This window comes from Ovis aries, chromosome 13 (genome assembly GCF_016772045.2).
Source record: "Ovis aries strain OAR_USU_Benz2616 breed Rambouillet chromosome 13, ARS-UI_Ramb_v3.0, whole genome shotgun sequence".
In the NCBI taxonomy this organism is placed as follows: Eukaryota; Metazoa; Chordata; class Mammalia; order Artiodactyla; family Bovidae; genus Ovis; species Ovis aries.
Window position 1 is genome coordinate 19,990,493 of NC_056066.1, and position 20,033 is coordinate 20,010,525.

Consider the following 20,033-nt stretch of genomic DNA (forward strand, 5'->3'; position numbering starts at 1 on the left):
TTGTATTGCAAACAATTTTATTTACACCTCAAACAATATATCCATATGACTCATTACGCTCATTTGATTTTTCACTTGCTTAACGTTTGCTTTCCCTGCTGAATATGAAGCAAAAGCAAACTAACAATTGGCCACTTGTATCACCGTGATGCCAACTCTTCATCTAAATTATGTGTATAAAATTATTCCAGGTAGTACATTCTCAGAGCAATTTTCTGTTATTTCAAGGATTTCAGTTATGCCTTTGACTACATCTATAAGTAATCATTAATGTTCTTTTTTCCCACTTAATTAGGGTAAATTTTGGAAAAGCTGTAGGGAATAAGAGGTTTCATAGATTTCTTAATTAAGTCTGTCAGTGATGTGACAGTTAAATTTAATTTCCAAGGCAGTTTTAAAATACCACTAAATAACCTGGGTAGATAGACCTTCACAATCATCATCAATGTCATTTTTCCATTCTTCTTGACAAATGGGGGTTTACCAAATAGGGTAGGAGGAAATAGTGGTTCCCAGATAATACACTATAACCTTGTCAAGCATCGCAAAAATTTATGAAAGCCCAGAGAATATTCTGGGTATTTATTTTATAAGCTTCTAAATAGTGACAGTCCACTTGCATAATCTGTACTGCAGTGTACAGGACAGCACTGGGACTCAGTATTGTTTTCCACATAATCCTGGGAAAACCTGCAACTAATTGTCCCAATTCTTTCAGGAGACAAGCACTACAAAAGAGGATTTCTTTTAAATTCTTCATTGAATTACTTATTTGGGTGGGCAGTCCCAGTATAATGTTTTTCTTGGATACCATCTCTGCTGAGTTATAACTTTCTAAGTTATATGAGATAAACTGGGTTGTGGATTACAGTCCATAATAGTGTTATATGGAGTACACTCAAAATTAGTTATTTTACTGGGGAATATATTGAAGTAACAATATCAGCCAGACCATTTGCAAAAATAAATGGTGCAGTTAAATAGTTCATTTTTTAAACAAAAATATATTGACATAATGTGGATATGGACCTGAATTATTGCCTGGTGTATTGAATACGTTTACCAATGATGGTCTTGTTTCTAACAGCTCACTTCCTCTCATTGGTCTCTAACTTGGATTCTACTTCCGCAAACATAAGCAGCAGAGTTTTTCTTCCAACGAATAACCAACATGCTTGTCAGGTATTTGAAAGCACATGGCATTTGAATTATTTTCCATATTTGGGAACTTCGTTATTATAATCATGTGAACATTCATTATTTTTCACAGATTACATTTTATTACTTCTCCAGCCAAATGAATGGCAAGTTAATGGCTGGCTTTCAAACTACCTGTGGTGGCCCTATACAGCATTTATGGCAAAACACTGCTGGGCTCCAGAATCGTTGGGAGAGGAATGTCATCAAAATTCAGAGTCCCCAGAGGTTTCAGGTATGTATGTTATGTTTTCTGTCTTTGAAGGAAAAATGATAAAGTACAGATGTTTAACACCAGGTGATTAATCATCCCAGTTGTCTGAGGACTGAGGAATTTGCCAGAACTGTCACATGTTGAAACCAAACAGTTCCAGGAAGTTGGGGTGGCCAGTCATCCTAAAAGACAGTTTTAAGAAGTTTAAAACTTAGGTATCAAAACTAAATTTGTTATATACTGACATATATTGATATAACAGTAAAAAATGACCTTCTAATACTCTTCCTAATTTCTTGAATCCCCTCCACTTTCCTTTTTCTCTCTTCACTCCAATCTTCTTTCATTTCATTTTGCATTCTTAAGAATTTGATTCACTTCTAGTGGGGTGGGTGAATCTAGAGTGAGCTAAGTGAGAAAAAGACAAATATTGTATATTAATGCGTATATATGGAGTTGAGAACAATGGTACTGATAAACCTAGTTGGAAGGAGGAATGGAGACGCAGACATAGAGAAGAGACCTGCAGACACAGTGGGCTTAGGAGAGGGCGAGATGCATTAGAGAGTAGCATTGGAACATATATGTTACCATTTGTAAAAGAGATGGCTTTGGAGAGGTGCAGTGTAACACAGGGAGCTCAACCTGGTGCTCTGTGACAATCTAGAGGGGTGGGAGGAGCGGTTCAAGAGGGAGGGGACACATGTATACTTCTGGCTAATTCACAGTGCTACGTGGCAGAAACCAACACAACGCTGTAAAGCAAGTATCCTCCAATTAAAAAAAAATGGCTTCTGTTTCACAGTTTTCTCAAGCTTTTGAGAGAATAGGATTGTCTTGGGTAATGAGAACATAGATTATTTTCAACATTAATACCAAGTGCTGCTGAAGTGGAATCATTGTCATATTCATTTCATGGTTAAACTCAAATTATTCAATGCAGCCTTCATCTCCTAAAATAATTTTGAGAATTAAAGCCAATGTAAGTCTATAAAAGACATTTATTTATGCAGCCTAATAAAACTTATGTATGATAGAAATTATAATTTAATAACTATTATAGGAGTTCTTAGAAAAATAGTGCATACTTTAACATTTTGGGCAGCCAAGCAAAATTTTCCAGTTAAAAAAGGGATCTTAAAACATTTTATTCTGAACAAATATGCTTTTTAAACCTGGTTTGTGACTCAGTTTAGCCCAGGTAGGTTTCCTTTATCATCTATTATTAGAATATTATAATAATTTTATAATTTTGACATGGAATAGAAAATCATCTGATATGAGATGGATTTAGCACTTGCCTTAATATAGAGAGTAAATTGTATTGAATTTTGAGTGGCTAAGAGGGAATATGGGAGAATGAATAAGACCTCTATTATTAAAATTGAATGATAAGATATAAGAATGGCACATATTCTTAATTGATCTATCATAAAAACACTGAAGTTCAGATTTTTCAGCCTTTTGTAAAGCCATGGGGATCCAAAGAAAAAAATCATTTAGTAGATAGATAGGTGACTCCTGGATGATGACTTGAGGAGAACTGTACAGTTGGAAGCATAATTCTGTCATTTGAGGCTTTGTATCCTCTTGAAATTCAGTATTATTGGGGTGTGTGTCTGAGTGACTGAGTGAGGTTGGGTTGGTATTTTAAGCCATCAGGCATGTAAGTCTTCCTATAAAGGACTCCTCAGGCACAGGGACAAGACATCTTGATTTCCTGCCTTGGTGGGGAGTGCTCTGCAGAGTGAGAACCCCAGACAACAAGAATGTATCCAATTTATTGTGGATGTTCAGGTGTCATTAACCAAAGGATAAATTTCTAATTTATTTATTATATTACTACTTTATTTTCTTACTTCCCTATGTCTGTCTCTTTTCTGTAACAATAGCAACAAGAGAGTCAAGAGTGCCTTTGAGGGGACACTGACTAGATGCGGAAGGATGAGCTTGCTGAAGTCCCTCTGTCTGCATGCTTGTCTAAACCTTAAGGACTGCTATGAGACTCTTGTCTGTGTATAAAATTTATCAGTATTTATACATCTTTTCTGACTTTGAAACAGAGTGGGTGATTAAAAAAAAAAGAGAGAGTCTTAAGCTATCTTTGTCAAGCATTGCGCCTTCTTATTTTAGTGCAGAGTCCGCCTGTCAATGCAGGAGACGTGGGTTTGATCCCTGGGTCCAGGGAGATCCCCTGGAGAAGGAAATGACAACCTACTCCAGTGTTCTTGCCTAGAAAATCCCATGGACAGAGGAACCTGGTGGGCTATAGTCCACAGATCACAAAAGAGTCAGACACGACTTAGCAACTAAAATTACAACAACAACAACAACAACAACAAATATTTTGGTCAAGGTCTTTATTAGTAGCACAACAAGAGATTTGATGTTGGATACAAGTAGCGGGAGCCTGCTACTTGTAAGTTAAGCATTTTAAGATATACTCTTTGCTTTTCTCAGGTGTCCATTCCCAAATAGCATATTGCGGGGGTTGATGATTAAATATGTGTAGTAGATAACTATAAAAGTTTAAATTCCCAAATAGATTATCTCCAGGGCAGTTCAGCTGTAGCAGAGGAAGTGAGATTGTTCACCTGAGTCCTTTAAAATGCAGCAGTGTCTTCCACCAAAACAGATGCCCAGATTCTCATTTTTTTTGAGAATTTAGTGTCATTTTATATTATACAAAGCCTACTTACATAGTTCTTCAGAATACACTTCCATTTTCCATCTACTACCCCAAGTGTGAAAATGTTATCAAATAGATTAGATTTACAGGGAAGCATAAAAGGGAAAACAGTTCTACAATTCAATACATACAGTGCCATTAGCAGGTTTTTACAGTTTTCTTTTCAGGATAATCACTGAGTTTTTCTGTCAGTAACATTTCAGAGTGAAGCTGTCTTCAAGAGATTTCCACAGAGAACCAAGAGTTTAACAGTCCCGATATTTTACAGGTGATACCTAACAGTTCATAAGTAACCACAAATCATTTTCTTTCCCATTTTTTTGCCAAAGTCTTGGATGATGAAGAGGAATCATGACTTTCACCACCACTGTATTGTTCATATAAAGTTTTAGCAGCTTTCAAAATGGAATTAGGAGAATTCAGGCCATGGGCTTATTAACTTGATTCTCAAAATCCTTCATTGCTGATACAAAAACAGTGCCTCTACCTTAAAGGCATTGCTAAAAATTAGGAAACTGTACGACTCTCATGGGATCCTCTGGCTACACTGATCTTTAAGACAGCAGGTATGTTGTAGTTCTATCCTGTCAGCAAGTGAACAGATACTCATTTGCTTTTGTTGAGCTGGGCCACAGAGATGTTCTGTGCTTGTAATACTGCCTGCCATTATGTAGTAGCTCTTTGCTGAAAAGCTTTAGAAAGAGGCTTATTTGAGGTCATTTTGTAATCAGCGTCTCCAGACAGTTATCTGCTGCCTCATCAATTTACAAATCTCCTAGAATTATTCTAGGTTTATTTTTTGTTTGTTTTTCTTGGCAGTTTCCCATGCATGCTGCCTTGATAGTTTTAAAGTCATTCATGCTTGCTTTAGAAATACTTACATAGATTTTCGTCGCAGTTGGACTCTGGCTTAGCATGGGTTTCTGAGAAAGCCTCTGGATCTGGTTCCTGTGTGGGGACTTTGTCGCCTTCAACCTGTAAAGGACTAACTAGATCCATCCCTTATTAACCTGAAGTGTATGTTAATTTCTGAGAGACTGCTGCTATATAAACTAGGAATGGTGTTTATGCATTTAGTCCACAGCGATGGCAGTGTTTCAGAAAGTTTCTGCAGGAGTTTAAAGAATAACATCTAGTATTGATCGAGTGCTTACTGTATGTAAAGAATTGCATTTAGTCCTTCATGTATCCTGTCTTATTGGCCCTTCATGGAAGTCCTCTCAACTATCATTTACCCCATTGCTCACATGAGGACTGTAAGCTTTATTTTTTAAAGATGTTTTGATGTGGACCATGTTTAAATTCTTTATTGAATTTATTACAATACTGCTCCTGTTTTATGTTTTGGTATTTTGGTCCTGAGGCAAATGGGATATTAGTTCCCCAACCAGGGATTGAACCCAGGCCCCCTTCATTAGAAGATGAAGTCTTAGCCACTGGAACACCAGGGAAGTCCAGAGGATTGTAAGCTTTAGAGAATGAAATAATATACCAAATCCCATACAAGATTAGAACATAGGATAGTTTGATTTCAGATCTCAGTCAGTCACTGAGCCATGATAATTTTTTATCTAATAAAGCTGTGTAAGAATTTATGAAATATAGAAAAAAAAAATCCAACCTCTAGATTTGGTCAAATCTGATGTGACTTATTAAACCTTTGTCTGCTGTGTTAGATGAAAAATTATTATGCATTGTATGGTGCTAATGAACTGAGATCACATTTCTCAAAATTGAAGACAAAAGCAATTAATTTTACTATTGTCTTAAAATATTCATAGAAGCTAAGAATAAACCAGGCTAAACATATAGTAGAAATTTAGCCTCAAATTCAGATGAAATCTCCCCTCATCCCTGTTTTTTTCTGGTTCTTGAAGGGACTTCTCCTATTGGTTTTATGGGTAGGAAAGAATGAATACTATGTTACTAAGTATATCATTGACTGTGGTTTTCCAATTGAATGTCTGGATTCTCGAAATCAGTGCCTGAATTTTAAGACGATATTGAAGCATTTTTAATATGCTATTATCTACTTGTCATTTCTCTGATATTCCAGTTAGAAATGCCAGGGACTTCTCATCACTCTCCCATTCAGAAACAATAGGCTTTATTAATACAAACAAAAGATGTGGTTAATAATGATGAATATACATTAACTTACTGCTACTCTCAAACTTTTCAAAATCATAATTTGAGACACTTTATCTTTTAGTTCAAGAATACTTACTGTGTGAACACATGACGATGAAAAGACTACTGTCATCTTCTTGTGTTTTATATATTTTCTTGAAAAAGACCATTGAGTGCATAACTAATTAGAAAAATTCTCATACAGAAGATATAAATGCAAGGGTTTCTGTTCATGTCATTACTGGTATAATCCAAGTGAGTTTATATCCATTGTTCACCTGCCATAAAACTTTCATTGAAGATTTAAATCGAGTATTTCAAGCACAAAGCCTCCCTTCCGAAGCCATCTTCTCTAAAAATGTTTGAGGTGAAAGAAATTTGTCTCATGTTTTCCATTGCGTCAGTGCAGGCTGTACCTGACTTACGTGATGGTGTCAAACTTCTAACTTCATTATCCGTGCTGTGATCTGCTTTTGTTTTGCTGCTTTGCTGCTGTTTTCTTTTATTTTGACTGTGCCCCTGAGGCACTCAGGATCTTAGTTGCTTGATCAGGAATCAAATCCTTGTCCCCTGCAGTGGAAGCACAGAGTCCTAACCACTGGACTGCCAGGGAAATCCCTATCTTTTTTTTTTGTTTACTTTACCTAACAGAAAAAAATGAGGTGGGTATTTGGAAAAGGTTATTTGCCTAAATTTTGGAGAAAACAAAGAATGTTAATCACTTCTCTTAGAAATGCAATTACCACATCGCAAACAGCCTCTGACTATAGGGCCTGGTTTTTAAAAAACTATCATGGGTTTCCACGTTTGTTTTTTTTTTAATTTTTATTTATACTTTATTTTACTTTATAATACTGTATTGGTTTTGCCATACATTGACATGAATCTGCCACGGGTGTACATGAGTTCCCAAACATGAACCCCCCTCCCACTTCCCACCCCATATCATCTCTCTGGATCATCCCCGTGCACCAGCCCCAAGCATCCTGTTATCCTGCATCAAACATAGAGTGGAGATTCGTTTCTTACATGATAGTATACATGTTTCAATGCCATTCTCCCAAATCATCCCACCCTCTCCCTCTCCCTCAGAGTCCAAAATTCTGCTCCACACATCTGTGTCTCTTTTGCTGTCTTGCATACAGGGTCATCATTGCCATCTTTCTAAATTCCATATATATGTGTTAGTATACTGTATTGGTGTTTTTCTTTCTGGCTTCCTTCACTCTGTATAATCAGCTCCAGTTTCATGCATCTCATTAGAACTGATTCAAATGTATTCTTTTTAATGGCTGAGTAATACTCCATTGTGTATATGTACCCCAGCTTTCTTATCCATTCATCTGCTGATGGACATCTGGGTTGCTTCCATGTCCTGGCTATTATAAACAGTGCTGCGATGAACATTGGGGTACATGTGTCTCTTTCAATTCTGGTTTCCTTGGTGTATATGCCCAGCAGTGGGATTGCTGGGTCATAAGGCAGTTCTATTTGCAATTTTTAAGGAATCTCCACACTGTTCTCCATAGTAGCTGTACTAGTTTGCATTCCCACCAACAGTGTAAGAGGGTTCCCATTTCTCCACACCCTCTCCAGCATTTATTGCTTGCAGACTTTTGGATCGCAGCCATTCTGACTGGTGTGAAATGATACTTCATTGTGGTCTTGATTTGCATTTCTCTGATAATGAGTGATGTTGAGCATCTTTTTATGTGTTTGTTAGCCATCCGTATGTCTTCTTTGGAGAAATGTCTATTTAGTTTTTTGGGGTGGCCCAGACAGTAAAGAGCCAGCCTGCAGTGCGGGAGACCCAGGTTCGATCCCTGGGTCGGGAAGGTCCCTTGAAGAAAGAAATGGTAACCCACCCCAGTGTTCTTGCCTGGAAAATCCCATGGATGGAGGAGCCTGGGAGGCTACAGTCCATGGGGGTTGCAAAGAGTTGGACATGACTGAGCAACTTCACTCACTTTCCACATTCTGTAGATAATTCACCCACCCCCCTTTTCAGGATCCCAACCAAAATCCCTGGAAACTTTTTGTTTAAATAACTTTAACTGGATTATCTCCCTGTGCCTGGTGGATCTTTTGTTTCCTAGCTATGTAGATCCACAAGTAATTTCCCTACAATTAGAGAAGCAATTCTTTTCCCTAAGAAAACCTTTCCTCTTGCAGTGCCAGTGGGCTTAAATGACTGCCGATTTTCATACGAGCTTCTCTTCAGTTATACCAAGTTAATCTATAATTTAACTGAATCAAATAAATAAATACACATATTGCAAACTCTAAGGAGAGGCTTGAAGGTAAGAAGATAATTTAAAAGCTACTTCGGGACTTCCCTGGGTGGTCCAGTGGTTAAGATTCCATGCTTCCAATGCGGGGGGCCTGTGGTTCGATCCCTGGGAAGTGAACTAGATCCCACATTTTGCACCTAAGAATTTGCATGCTGCAACTGAGGCCTGGCAGAGCCAAATAAATAACATAAAAGCTATTTCATTAGATCAGGTATGAAGATGTAGGAGTGGAAATAGCAATGGAAAGGAAAGAGGGTTTAATAGGTCTTGATCGATTGGACATGACTGGGGGAGAAAGTGATTCCAAGGATCATTTTGGGGTTTTGAGCATTGCAGATGGCAGTCTCCTGATACCATTTTCAGAGGATGAGCATCATGGCAGAGGTCCAAGTTGAGAGGAAAGAACATCTTGAATTAGAAGTGTCTTCGTGTCACCTGACTGAAAATATTCAACAGATGGTAGAGATGGGGAAGGAGAGCTCAAGAGAAAGAGGCTGACATTCCTGGTGTAAACGTGTATTCACGAGCCTGGGTGACAGATAAGGTCCTGAAGATGAATGGGTTTGTGGGGAGAGCACGGAGGAGAAGAGAGACTGGTAATTAGTCAACACTTACTTCCACTTTACTCTTTAAATGTGGCTGTGGAGAAGGCGATGGCACCCCACTCCAGTACTCTTGCCTGGAAAATCCCATGGACGAAGGAGCCTGGTAGGCTGAAGTTCATGGGGTCACGAAGAGTTGGGCACGACTGAGGGACTTCACTTTCTTTTTTCACTTTCATGCTTTGGAGAAGGCTATGGCACCCCACTCCAGTGTTCTTGCCTGGAGAATCCCAGGGACGGAGGAGCCTGGTGGGCTGCCGTCTATGGGGTCGCACAGAGTCGGACACGACTGAAGTGACTTAGCAGCAGCAGCAGCAGCTGCAAGTACCTTATGACAGCTTGAAATCCTAGTATCCAAATATTAATTTTTGATTATCCTTGATCATTGTAATACTATAGAAATGTTTTTAATTATAATAAAGTAATTGCATTTCAACCAAAAATAATTTTTTTTAAATGTGGCTGCTATAGGTAAGTGTTCAGTTCAGTAGGAACTAGGGAATGTATCTATATGAATAGGCTTTCAAGAAGAATAAAGTTAACCTAGGCAGAGTAGATTTTTAATTAGTAAACACTATACATTAGCTTAAATATTTTAATAACTATGCCATAATACCTGACATTTAATGCCAACTATATAGGTAAAGTGCAGTTGTATAAGTGATGATTCATTTGTTACCTTGCATACATCTTATCATATAGGTAATAACTATCCTTATCAATACCTTTTTACAAAGAAATAAACTGAGGCACAGAAGTGTTAAGTCACTTCTCCAGGGTCTTCCTGCTAGGAAGTGGTATATCTGGGATCTAAATTCAAGTAATCTGATTCCAAATATACACTTTAATCACTATGCTATGGAGGCTTCTCAGGTAGTGCAGTGGTAAGGAATCTGATTCGCAATGCAGGAGACATGGGTTCAATCCCTGGGTCAGGAAGATCCCCTGGAGCAGGAAATGGCAACCCACTCCATTCTTCTTGCCTGAAGAATCCCATGGACAGAGGAGCCTGGCAGGCTACAGTCCATGGGGGTCACAAAGAGTCAGACACGACTGAGCATACACACTATGCCATGCTACCCTCATATGAAGCCATCCCTGCATCACAGTTTGTGATAGACTTCTTCCATCATGGTCCTGACTTGTAAGTAGTCCCATGGTTACTCTAATTTATGTGAAGAGAGGATGACTTTCTTAGGGCTATATATTGACAGTTCACTGGATACATTATGGACGTTCTTCATCACATTTTCAATAGACTAGTAGACAATCCCTGGCTTAAAAGGAAATATATTAGGACATCACGTTGTACAGGAACAAAAGAAAATGCAGGACAGCAAAATGATCTCCTAGGTCTTGTGATACAGACCAACTATTAAGCTAAGAAGCAATGTGATATCTTGAAATAACATTTACGTTATGAATAAGGTTGAATCATGTACACAGGTTTAATGCATCCATGAATTAAGCCTCACACATTATTGATATTAATGAGGACGCGAGAATACTCTCCACCAATACACCAATGTTTTATTGATTTAAGTAATTAGGACTACTTGATCTTTCCAAGTTTCTCAGATTCATTCTGCTAGAGGATTTCCTCTTGGTGGAGACTAGGGCTGGCCTCACATCATAGCACAACATGCGGTCATTTTAACAGTAAGTCACTGAACAATGATTTCCAATCAGTGTCTCGAGCTATGTTTAGATAATGGCAGAAAATGTGCAGGAAGATAGGACAAGGACATTCAAGATGGGGCTGTGAGTAAAATTCAGAGAACCAGAGGTAATGACTTTGATCTGCTCTTTATTTTTGCTTAATGCTGTAAAATACTGAGAACCAGAGCTTAAGATGGAGTGAGGCTCCCAGAACTGGTAAATGCTAAGTAGTATGAATGCACAGGAACCAAACATGGAAGATGATATAGGAAAGAAACCAGGTGGCTGTTGATTCATTTCACAAATATGTTACCTAACCTATTCTAAACATGTGAGATACAGAGAAGACTGTACATTTTTTGGTTCAAGTGTTTTTTGTTTGTTTTGTTTTTAAACTTTTTATTTTGTATTGGAGTATAGCTGATTAACAATCTCGTGATAGATTCAGGTGGACAGCAAAGGGACTCAGCCGTACATATGCATGTATTTAATCTCCCTCCAACTCCCCTCCCGTCCAGGCATGTTTTTGTTCTTCAAAGTATAGATCTCTCTCTACTTGGAATTGGCATGGTCACCCATGTGCTTCTAGGAAGTATCGTGTTTCTTTTATCTGTAGACTCTGTGCTACAAGATTATGAGACAATACTGTTCCTTGTTCTTCATGTCTGTTTGTTTTTCTTGCCCAGGTTGTTTTTCAAGGCCAGATGATTCCAGCTCAGGATGGAGCCATAGCTATTGACGATCTATCTTTCAGCCCAGGCTGCTTGCCAGCAGATGGTAAGATATTTTTCTCATTCTGATCCTTATTGTATAAAAAAGTCAGTTTAAACAGTGTGTAATGATTTTGATCTGCTCTTTTATTTTTGCCTGATGTTTTAGAGTGAACTATTTTCTATTGTCCTTATGCACTGTGGTACAATGACTAGATTTGTGCTAGAGGTGAACACAGGCTACTATAAAGAACTGAAGTGCGCAATTGAGTCTCAGATTTGGAACCCTGTAGCATATTTACACTGGTTAGTTAAATCTTACCCAGAGAATTCTATGCCTTCTAGGATATCAAGAGAAGACTGGCCCCCATTGATTTGAAACTGTCTTCTTAGAGAATCAATTTAACTAAGCCACTGAAAGACACAAATGGAGAAGTATATTAGTTATAATCTATTTTCTATTTAGACTGAAACAACTAGATCAATAAACCACACATCAGATCTAAAAAACTATCCATATCAGTCCTGTGATTACATTAACTGTGTAATATTCAATTCACCATTCACATTGTTCTCAATAGGAAAGTTCAATGTTTAAAATATAAGTTGGTAAGGATGAAATTAACTTAGGCTAATATGCAATAATCACATTTATTTGATATATTTGAGTATAGATATTTGATAGAATTTTTTCCTTTTGAAATTTTATTATGATATGGTAGAATCAAGAAAGCTGTTTTGTAGAAAGGGTTCCAAGTTCTAGTTGGATACAAAGAAATGGTAGCTGTGGTTAAAATAAAAATGTTCCAGTGACAGAAGAACTGTGGTTAAGAAAAAAATGTTCCAGTCTACCTAAGAGAGACCAAGGAAACTTGATAAAGGATGTTTGCATTGTGCTTTGATACTTAAAAAGCACTTCTGCTGTTATAAGAGCTTACAGGTTTGTGTCTCCTGTCACTCAAATCAAGGTAAATTTACAAGAGCTAATGACAGCCCCTCTAAACACGGAACACATAAAGTTCTCTTTCATCTTTGTATTGTCAGTTCTCAGTATATATTAGTAAGAAATCATGTTAGGATAAATTGAAATATAGATAAGTGAAATGTAGAACCTTAAAGGAACAGACTGTGACCTCCACCCATTCCTAGAAGTAAATAATTTAAGCATTATTATTAAGCACATCAGTGGCTTTTCACTAAAAGAAGATAATATTCCTTAGATTTATCAGAAGGGAAGCAATATGCCAATAGAGAATACATTGTCAATTCCAGGCAATGCATGATCTGCCATTTAAAACTCCCCTAATAATCTCTCTTCTATTACCCTGCATGGTTGTTTATGAACCAGAGCACAGCCCACTTACACTGGATTTTGAATGAAACATCTAGTCCCTGACCCTGATCACCTCAGCAGGGACATTATATATCTCAGATTAATAGTTTCTACAGAAATTGAGGTCTGCCAGACAAAATGATCCCTAATAGTTGTATTTATTGCTCAGTCTGGCTGATCACCCTCAAAGGAGAACAAAGCCATGAAATAAGCTATTGACTGGACTTCCTGGACCATCAGGGAGTTAGGAAGTGGCTCTTGCCATTGAAACTGTTTACACAGCAAATTTATGCAGGAAAATGCTTGGGTTGTGCTTGGGACCTGAGATTGCTTGTAATAGGACTCTGCTATCATTTCAGACGTGAACTTAACTCTTCATCTTCAGCTCTGGGAACCAAAGCCATTTCTCTGTGTACCCATGACCCATACACTAAGACAAAGGCCTGGGTAGATGGGCCATAATAATTACTCAGAAGACAAATGCCAGATTTTTAGTAAGCACTTAAACTCTTAACATCACTACAGAAATAAAAAATGCAATAATAGTGGGAGTAAGAGCACATGATACTTGAACATTCAAAGATAAGTTGGGGTCACATAGAAAAATACTGGCATCTACAATTTCTAAGAATATTTCTAGATAGTGTTATCACTATATTGGTCTGAAGTGATGCGGAAATAAAGTTTGATGAAGATGAGACATGGATTTTAAAGCTCAATTATTGGGTAGGGCTTTTACATGATTGTTACATTTATACAAGATAAAGCTCTAGAGAAGACGACTTTGAAATCCATGACTGAAGTCTTCAATAAATATGGAAATCAGACCTCCTGCATGGATGACCCAGGGCTATAAGTTAAATGTCCTGAGCCAAGATGTTTTTACAACATGGAAGAATAAATCACTGTATGGAAGCAACACTGGGGATTTAGAAGGATGATGACTTTAATTTTTGGCCTTGTGTTTTATGGGGCATTGGAAAAAGATATCTCCCCTTGGGGAAAGCTGCAAAGTGAGTGGTTTCCTTTTAGAGAAATTCCGTACTCAGGTCAAGGTCACAGAGTGTTCTTTGAATCTTTGAAGGTGAGGGTACATGGGTTTTGTTTTTTTGTTTTTCAAATAGAATGAAAATTGAAGGCATATTTAAACTTTTTGGAGGGAAACACAGCTGCATGAGGACTAATAATGGAGACAAAGGATAAAGCGTTATGGGATAAGATTGGCATTCAGATGGAGTTACATTTTATAAATGGTGGGACTGTGAGAGATGGTAAAATTAGGTGGCATTAAATTTTCAAATGAGACTCTCCACTCAAATTCAGACACTGACAGACTATATCTAGTTAATAATCAGAATCACGTAAAAGAGTGATTGATTCTGGGATTCATTCCAGCCCTGCTAGATGGGAATCACTGAGGATGGGGCCTACGTTGTAAATAATGTCCTTAGGAAATTTTTGTCAAGTCAGCCAATTCTAGGTTTAAAAACAGAACTAGCCTCTGGGAACCATGAGACCTAGTCTTGTGTTGATTTTTTGCATTTGGCAGTGACTGCCCTGGAGTAGGGTTCTGGATGACTAGAGTCAATGGTTTCAGTCTCATGTCCTGGTGGTGATGGCCAAGTGGGAGAAGCAGGCAGATCCAACCCAACACCTTCTGGACATTTCCATGAGAAAATCCTACTCCAGTGGAAAATAGGTTTAGATATGCATTGGGATGCAAGAAAGTGGAATAATCTGAGATTTTTGCTTTTGCTTTTGACTTAATAGGCTTCCCTGATAGCTCAGTTGGTAAAAAAAAATATGCCTGCAATGCAGGAGACCCCAGTTCGATTCCTCGGCTGGGAAGATCTCATGGAGAAGGGATAGGCTACCCACTCCTATATTTGGGGGCTTCCCTTGTGGCTCAGCTGGTAAAGAATCTACCTACAATGTGGGAGAGCTGGGTTCCATCCCTGGGAATGTCACTTAGAAAAGGGAAAGGTACCCCCTCCAGTATTCTGGCCTAGAGAATTCCATGGAATGTTTAGTCCATGGGGTTGCAAAGAGTCAGACATGACTGAGTGACTTTCACTTGTCAGATGACTTAATAGAGGAGATAGATAGTCATGGCATAGATTCTTCAACTCTGATACTGCTAAATTCAAGGACTAAGGCGTTTTCTTGCTACTTGCCTCATGCTTGCCATCTTATGCTTCTGGAATAACCTCTCTCATTCAGGATAGGAAGAAGGAAGGAATGACATAGGAAATAGTTTTGGACATGTCATTCATCAGCTAGGTGATCGTCATGCAGACAACCTTGGTTGCTAGGGAGGCTAAGAAAACTGAGTGTTTATTTAATTTTTAATTTTTTTCTGAGTGTTTAAATTTGGCCTCTGTAATAAAAGAAGGCAAGGAGAACAGGTTTATAAGTTGAGTGAGCATCCATTTGCTACAGAAACTCAACATTAGCATATTTAAAATTAAATTCCAATCTTCTTTCAAACTCTATTTCTTTTCCTTAGTTCCCTTTTCCTATGCTCCCTATTGATGTCTGTTTGGTCTCACATAGAAGCCAAGGAGTCATTCTTCAATGCTTCTTCCCCTTTGTCACCTCCACATTAACTTGGTGCAAAACATTAGTGAGAGTATGTTCTTATATTTCTCCAATTGTCTCCACTTATTTATCGTTATTCTTCATCCAACTCTGATTTTGTATGTCCCACATTATTTTTTCTTGGATTTTGAAAATTCCAGTTTCAGTCTATTCCACTCCACTAATCACTACTACCTGCTATCCACCAGTTTGTACTTTCTAACATCCAACTATGACCAATCTCTACTTTATTTAAATCCCTCAGTAACTCTCATTGCCTTCAGAATGGAATTCAGATTTTTTTGGTCATGACATAAGATCACCAGGATCCTGCTCTAACACACCAGCCCAACTTCTTCCTTCTTAATTCCCCCAAGAATTCCCATATTCTGACCCAAAAGAGCTACTTGTGAGTCTAGTGTTATCTCCTGTTTTTGTTTTGCGTATCTTGCAAACATTGCTCCGTCTGCTTATTTCACAAAAAATTTTTATGACCTGTCCTGCTACTAGATACCCTTTCAGACTGAGTCAGGGTGTCTTTTCTGAGAAGACTTCTCTTACAGAAAATGCCCCCACACTCCTAGTCCCTGTCCATACATACACACACAGTATTGATTTACCTACACAGCTAAATGCTGAGAATTGTGTAATAAAGAATATGTGAAATTATTTAAATATCAAGTATTTGGGATTTTGGATGAATTCCTCTTTCTGCTGAGCCACAAGTATCATTCCATAAAAAGCAGATTTAAATAAAATATCATGGGAATATATTTCTTTAGCAGTACTTACACTTATGCTGCTGCTGCTGCTAAGTCACTTCAGTCGTGTCCGACTCTGTGTGACCCCATAGATGGCAGCCCACCAGGCTGCCCCGTCCCTGGGATTCTCCAGGCAAGAACACTGGAGTGGGTTGCCATTTCCGTCTCCAATGCATGAAAGTGAAAAGTGAAAGAGAAATCACTCAGCTGTGTTTGACTCTTAGCGACCCCATGGACTGCAGCCCACCAGGCTCCTCCGTCCATGGGATTTTCCAGGCAAGAGTACTGGAGTGGGGTGCCATTGCCTTCTCTGACACTTATGCTAAGAATATTATATTATTTTTTAGGTTTTGTTTCAGTATCAAAAATAAAGATATGTCTTCAAAATAATGAGATTTTTATCAGGATGAATTAAGCTGAGGCAAATATTTGCCATGGTTTAGTGGAAACATTGTGTTTTCTGTCATTTTACAGCAGATATATAGCATTTGGAAATGAGTCCTCTTGAAAGTGAATGCTGTAATAAGTCTTTTGGTGGTCATTTTGATTTACAGAAATGGTTCTGTTTAAGATATATAGGTTTCCTGACAAGACTTCTCTATTTTATTCTTCAAACTAGTGTGCTTTTAAAAATTTGTTCTGATTTTTTTTTCTTTTGAGACAAGGGAACAATTCTATTACTGTGTTTTTATTTTCTCTGTTTTGATGCTTTGATACTCGGTGTCTTGCTGATCAAAGAGGGTCTGTCTCTTCCAGAGTGAGCCAATTCCTAGAGACAGTAAACCAGCTCGCCTTACAGTGTGTTTTTCAAATTGACAGCCATCTATTTAGGCTTTCATACTTTGGGCCACTAGATACCTGCCTTAATTACCCCAGGGGCAGTGCGTGTTTTCTAAGGCAGTAGTTTAAAAAAAGTTATCACAGACTGGATGGCTTAAGGTGGTGCTAGTGGTAAGAACCTGCCTGCCAATGCAGGAGACATAGGAGACACAGGTTTGATCGCTGGGTCAGGAAAATCCCCTGGAGGAGGTTATGACAACCCGCTCCAGTATTCTTGCCTGGAGAATCCAATGGACAGAAGAACCTGGCGGGCTATGGTCCATAGGGTCACACAGAGTCAGACGCGACTGAAAAGACTAAGAATGCACAAACAGATGGCTTAAAGCAACAGAAACTTCATTTTTCATGATTCAGAAGGCTGGAAATCCAACATCGAGGGGTCACCAAGTTTTTTTTTTCTTGCATTTTTTTCCCCCCTGCTTGTGGATGACTGTCTTCTCCTTGGTCTTCATATAGTCTTCTTTCTCTGTGTGTCCATGTCTTAAATGCCTCTTCTTATAAGGACACCAATCATATTGGACTAGAGCCCACCAATATGACCACACTTTACCTTAATTACCTCTTTATAGACCCTGTCTCCAAATATGGTCACATTCTGAGCTACTAAGCGTTTGGACTTGAGCATATGAATTGGTGGTGGTGGGTACAGTTCAGCCTATCAGAGCAACTAGGGACAGCCCTGACTGACTAAGTGAAATATTGATGGATTTTCAGACCATGGCTCTATGGTTGTCAAAATATACAGAAATAAATACCAGAAATGTATAATTTTATTGTTTAATTTTTTTAAATTTAAAAGAAATAGTAACTTTTTATATTTGGGAAAATTCTGATCATGAGAAATCCCCCAGATAGATTTTTTTCTTGTTCTTGTATTTTATTTCACCACGTAGATTATTATGTGTACTATTATCTTTAGGGAAAAAAAAAAAAACCTGTTTCTATTTTTTATTATAGAAGTATAAACAACTCTAGAAAAGTGATAGATATAGGTATTATCATGGTTTCTGAAGGTTTTCAAGTTGGAAAATAAAACTAAATTCTTTTTATAACATTAAAAAATATTTTAGATTACTTCCATGATTTCAAATAGTATCTAACCACTGCCCTTCCCAAGACAGGGGTATTCACTGTGTGTTTATTATAAGGAAGATCTGTTTAGGCTTTACCAAAATAGCAAATATGAAAAAAGATCAGTGTTTGTGACTGAAAAATCAGTGTTTGTGACTAAATAAGAATATGCTTAAGCATTGATTCTTAAATAACATTGTTTCTTGAACAAATTACTCACTATGTATTTTTATAAAGATTGCATGATATAGCTCACAATCAGAATATTGTGAATATTCTGTGAATATTTTTAGGTTGGCTTGCCAGGATTTTGCCTTATTCTCCTTTATAAACATTCCAAGTACACAAGTTATCTCTTGATGAAAACCTGAATAATGCTTATATATTATCCAGTTAACTAAGCATTATTTAACTAGTTACCTTTTTATCTTATTTCTAGCTACCTTTTAATATCTAATGACTATTCATTGAAATTCATTACTGATTTAAGAAAACTGATAAAGAAATTGTCAAAAACCCCTGGAGTCAAAAGTAGATGTCAATTATAACTTTTGCAGCAGTAGCTTTGAGGCTTGGACTTCATTTTCTACCATCTGAGGGAGTCTGGTCAATTTCATGTAACCTGTTTGTACAAGATAAGATTTATGGCAGGCTTTGCACATGTGGCTTCATTGGTATAGAGACTTTGAAATTGTTGACAAAGCTTCATCCTGCTGATTGTACATCATTGATGGAGAATTTTAAAATGTCGAAGATAATTTTCTACAGCTGGATTGTGGTGCATTATAAGAATTAAAGGGAGAGAGGATGGAGAGGAAGAAAATTGAATATGAATATAAATATAGATGACATCTTTAAATAGCTTTGAGCTCTGAAATAGAATATACTAAAACAAAAAGCTGTTCAGAAGATTAATTGATTGACAATTTATTGCACCCCTCCCCCATGCCATTGTTGTTGTGGTTGCGAATTCCATTTGGGAGACTAAAGGTAGTAAAAGTGGCTAACATTGGTGAAAAGTATTTAATACCAACTGATACAAGCTGCATTTTAAATTCCATGCATGAGAATTCTCTGGTGGTCCAGTGGTTTCGACTTTGCCTTCTCCTGTAGGGGGTGCATGTTTGATCCCTGGTCGGGAGCTAAGATCCCACCTGCCTCGTGGCCAAAAAACCAAAATATAAATAACAGAAGCAATGCTGTAACAAATTCAACAAAGACTTTAAAAATGATCCACATCAAAAAATTTTTTTTTAATTCCATGCAATTTTTTCTTGACTGTTTTGCTATTTTTGTTTATAGCACTTTTGTGGGTATTGTTTTGTACAAATAGTGAAAAATTAGAGATAATATACAACATCTAATTGAACTATGGCAAATATTTAATTATGGACTTCTAGGGGTAGGAGATTTGTAGCTCTTATATGAATCTACAAAAATTACTGTTTTAATTGTTTCACGGTAATTGTTATTGTGCAATCTTCGCTTCATTTATTGCCCACACTCCCTTAATTGCATATACAGTTTAATTTTCCTCGAATCTTATGTGCAAGAAGCTTTGCATATTCATCATTTGTTAGCTTCCATTATGAGAAACCAGATTAAGGATGTTATGCATAAATCGTTTTCATAACCAATTGGTTCAATTTTATTTCCAATAAAAATACAAACAATTTATATAGAGTTTATACTATTTTAAAAGTTTTCATTGAATAGGTCTTAGGTCATTTATTTATCCATTCATTAAACAAGTACATATTGAACATCTATGTTATATCAAGAATTTTTCTAGATGCATGTGAGAAGCAGTAAAAAAAAAAAAAAGTAATCCCTGAGTTCATGGAATTTATATTTTAATCAGACAGTGAGTGAAATTAAATAAGTGAATAGAAAAATATATTTTATGTCAAGTGATGACATGTGCTATGTATGGACACAATAAAACAGCAGAAAATTGAG

General features: G+C 37.3%; 1 protein-coding gene across 3 annotated transcripts in view; it reads left to right on the top strand.

Annotated features, from left to right (window-relative positions):
- The window catches only part of MALRD1 (MAM and LDL receptor class A domain containing 1), a 600,846-nt gene that overhangs the window by 15,179 nt on the left and 565,634 nt on the right, over window positions 1–20,033 (top strand). For all 3 annotated transcript variants that reach the window (XM_042230497.1, XM_060397269.1, XM_042230498.1), the window contains exons 3-5: window positions 1,088–1,182; window positions 1,271–1,432; window positions 11,469–11,559. In XM_042230497.1, coding sequence (XP_042086431.1) covers window positions 1,088–1,182; window positions 1,271–1,432; window positions 11,469–11,559 — 348 coding nt within the window. The remainder of the gene's footprint in view (window positions 1–1,087; window positions 1,183–1,270; window positions 1,433–11,468; window positions 11,560–20,033) is intronic.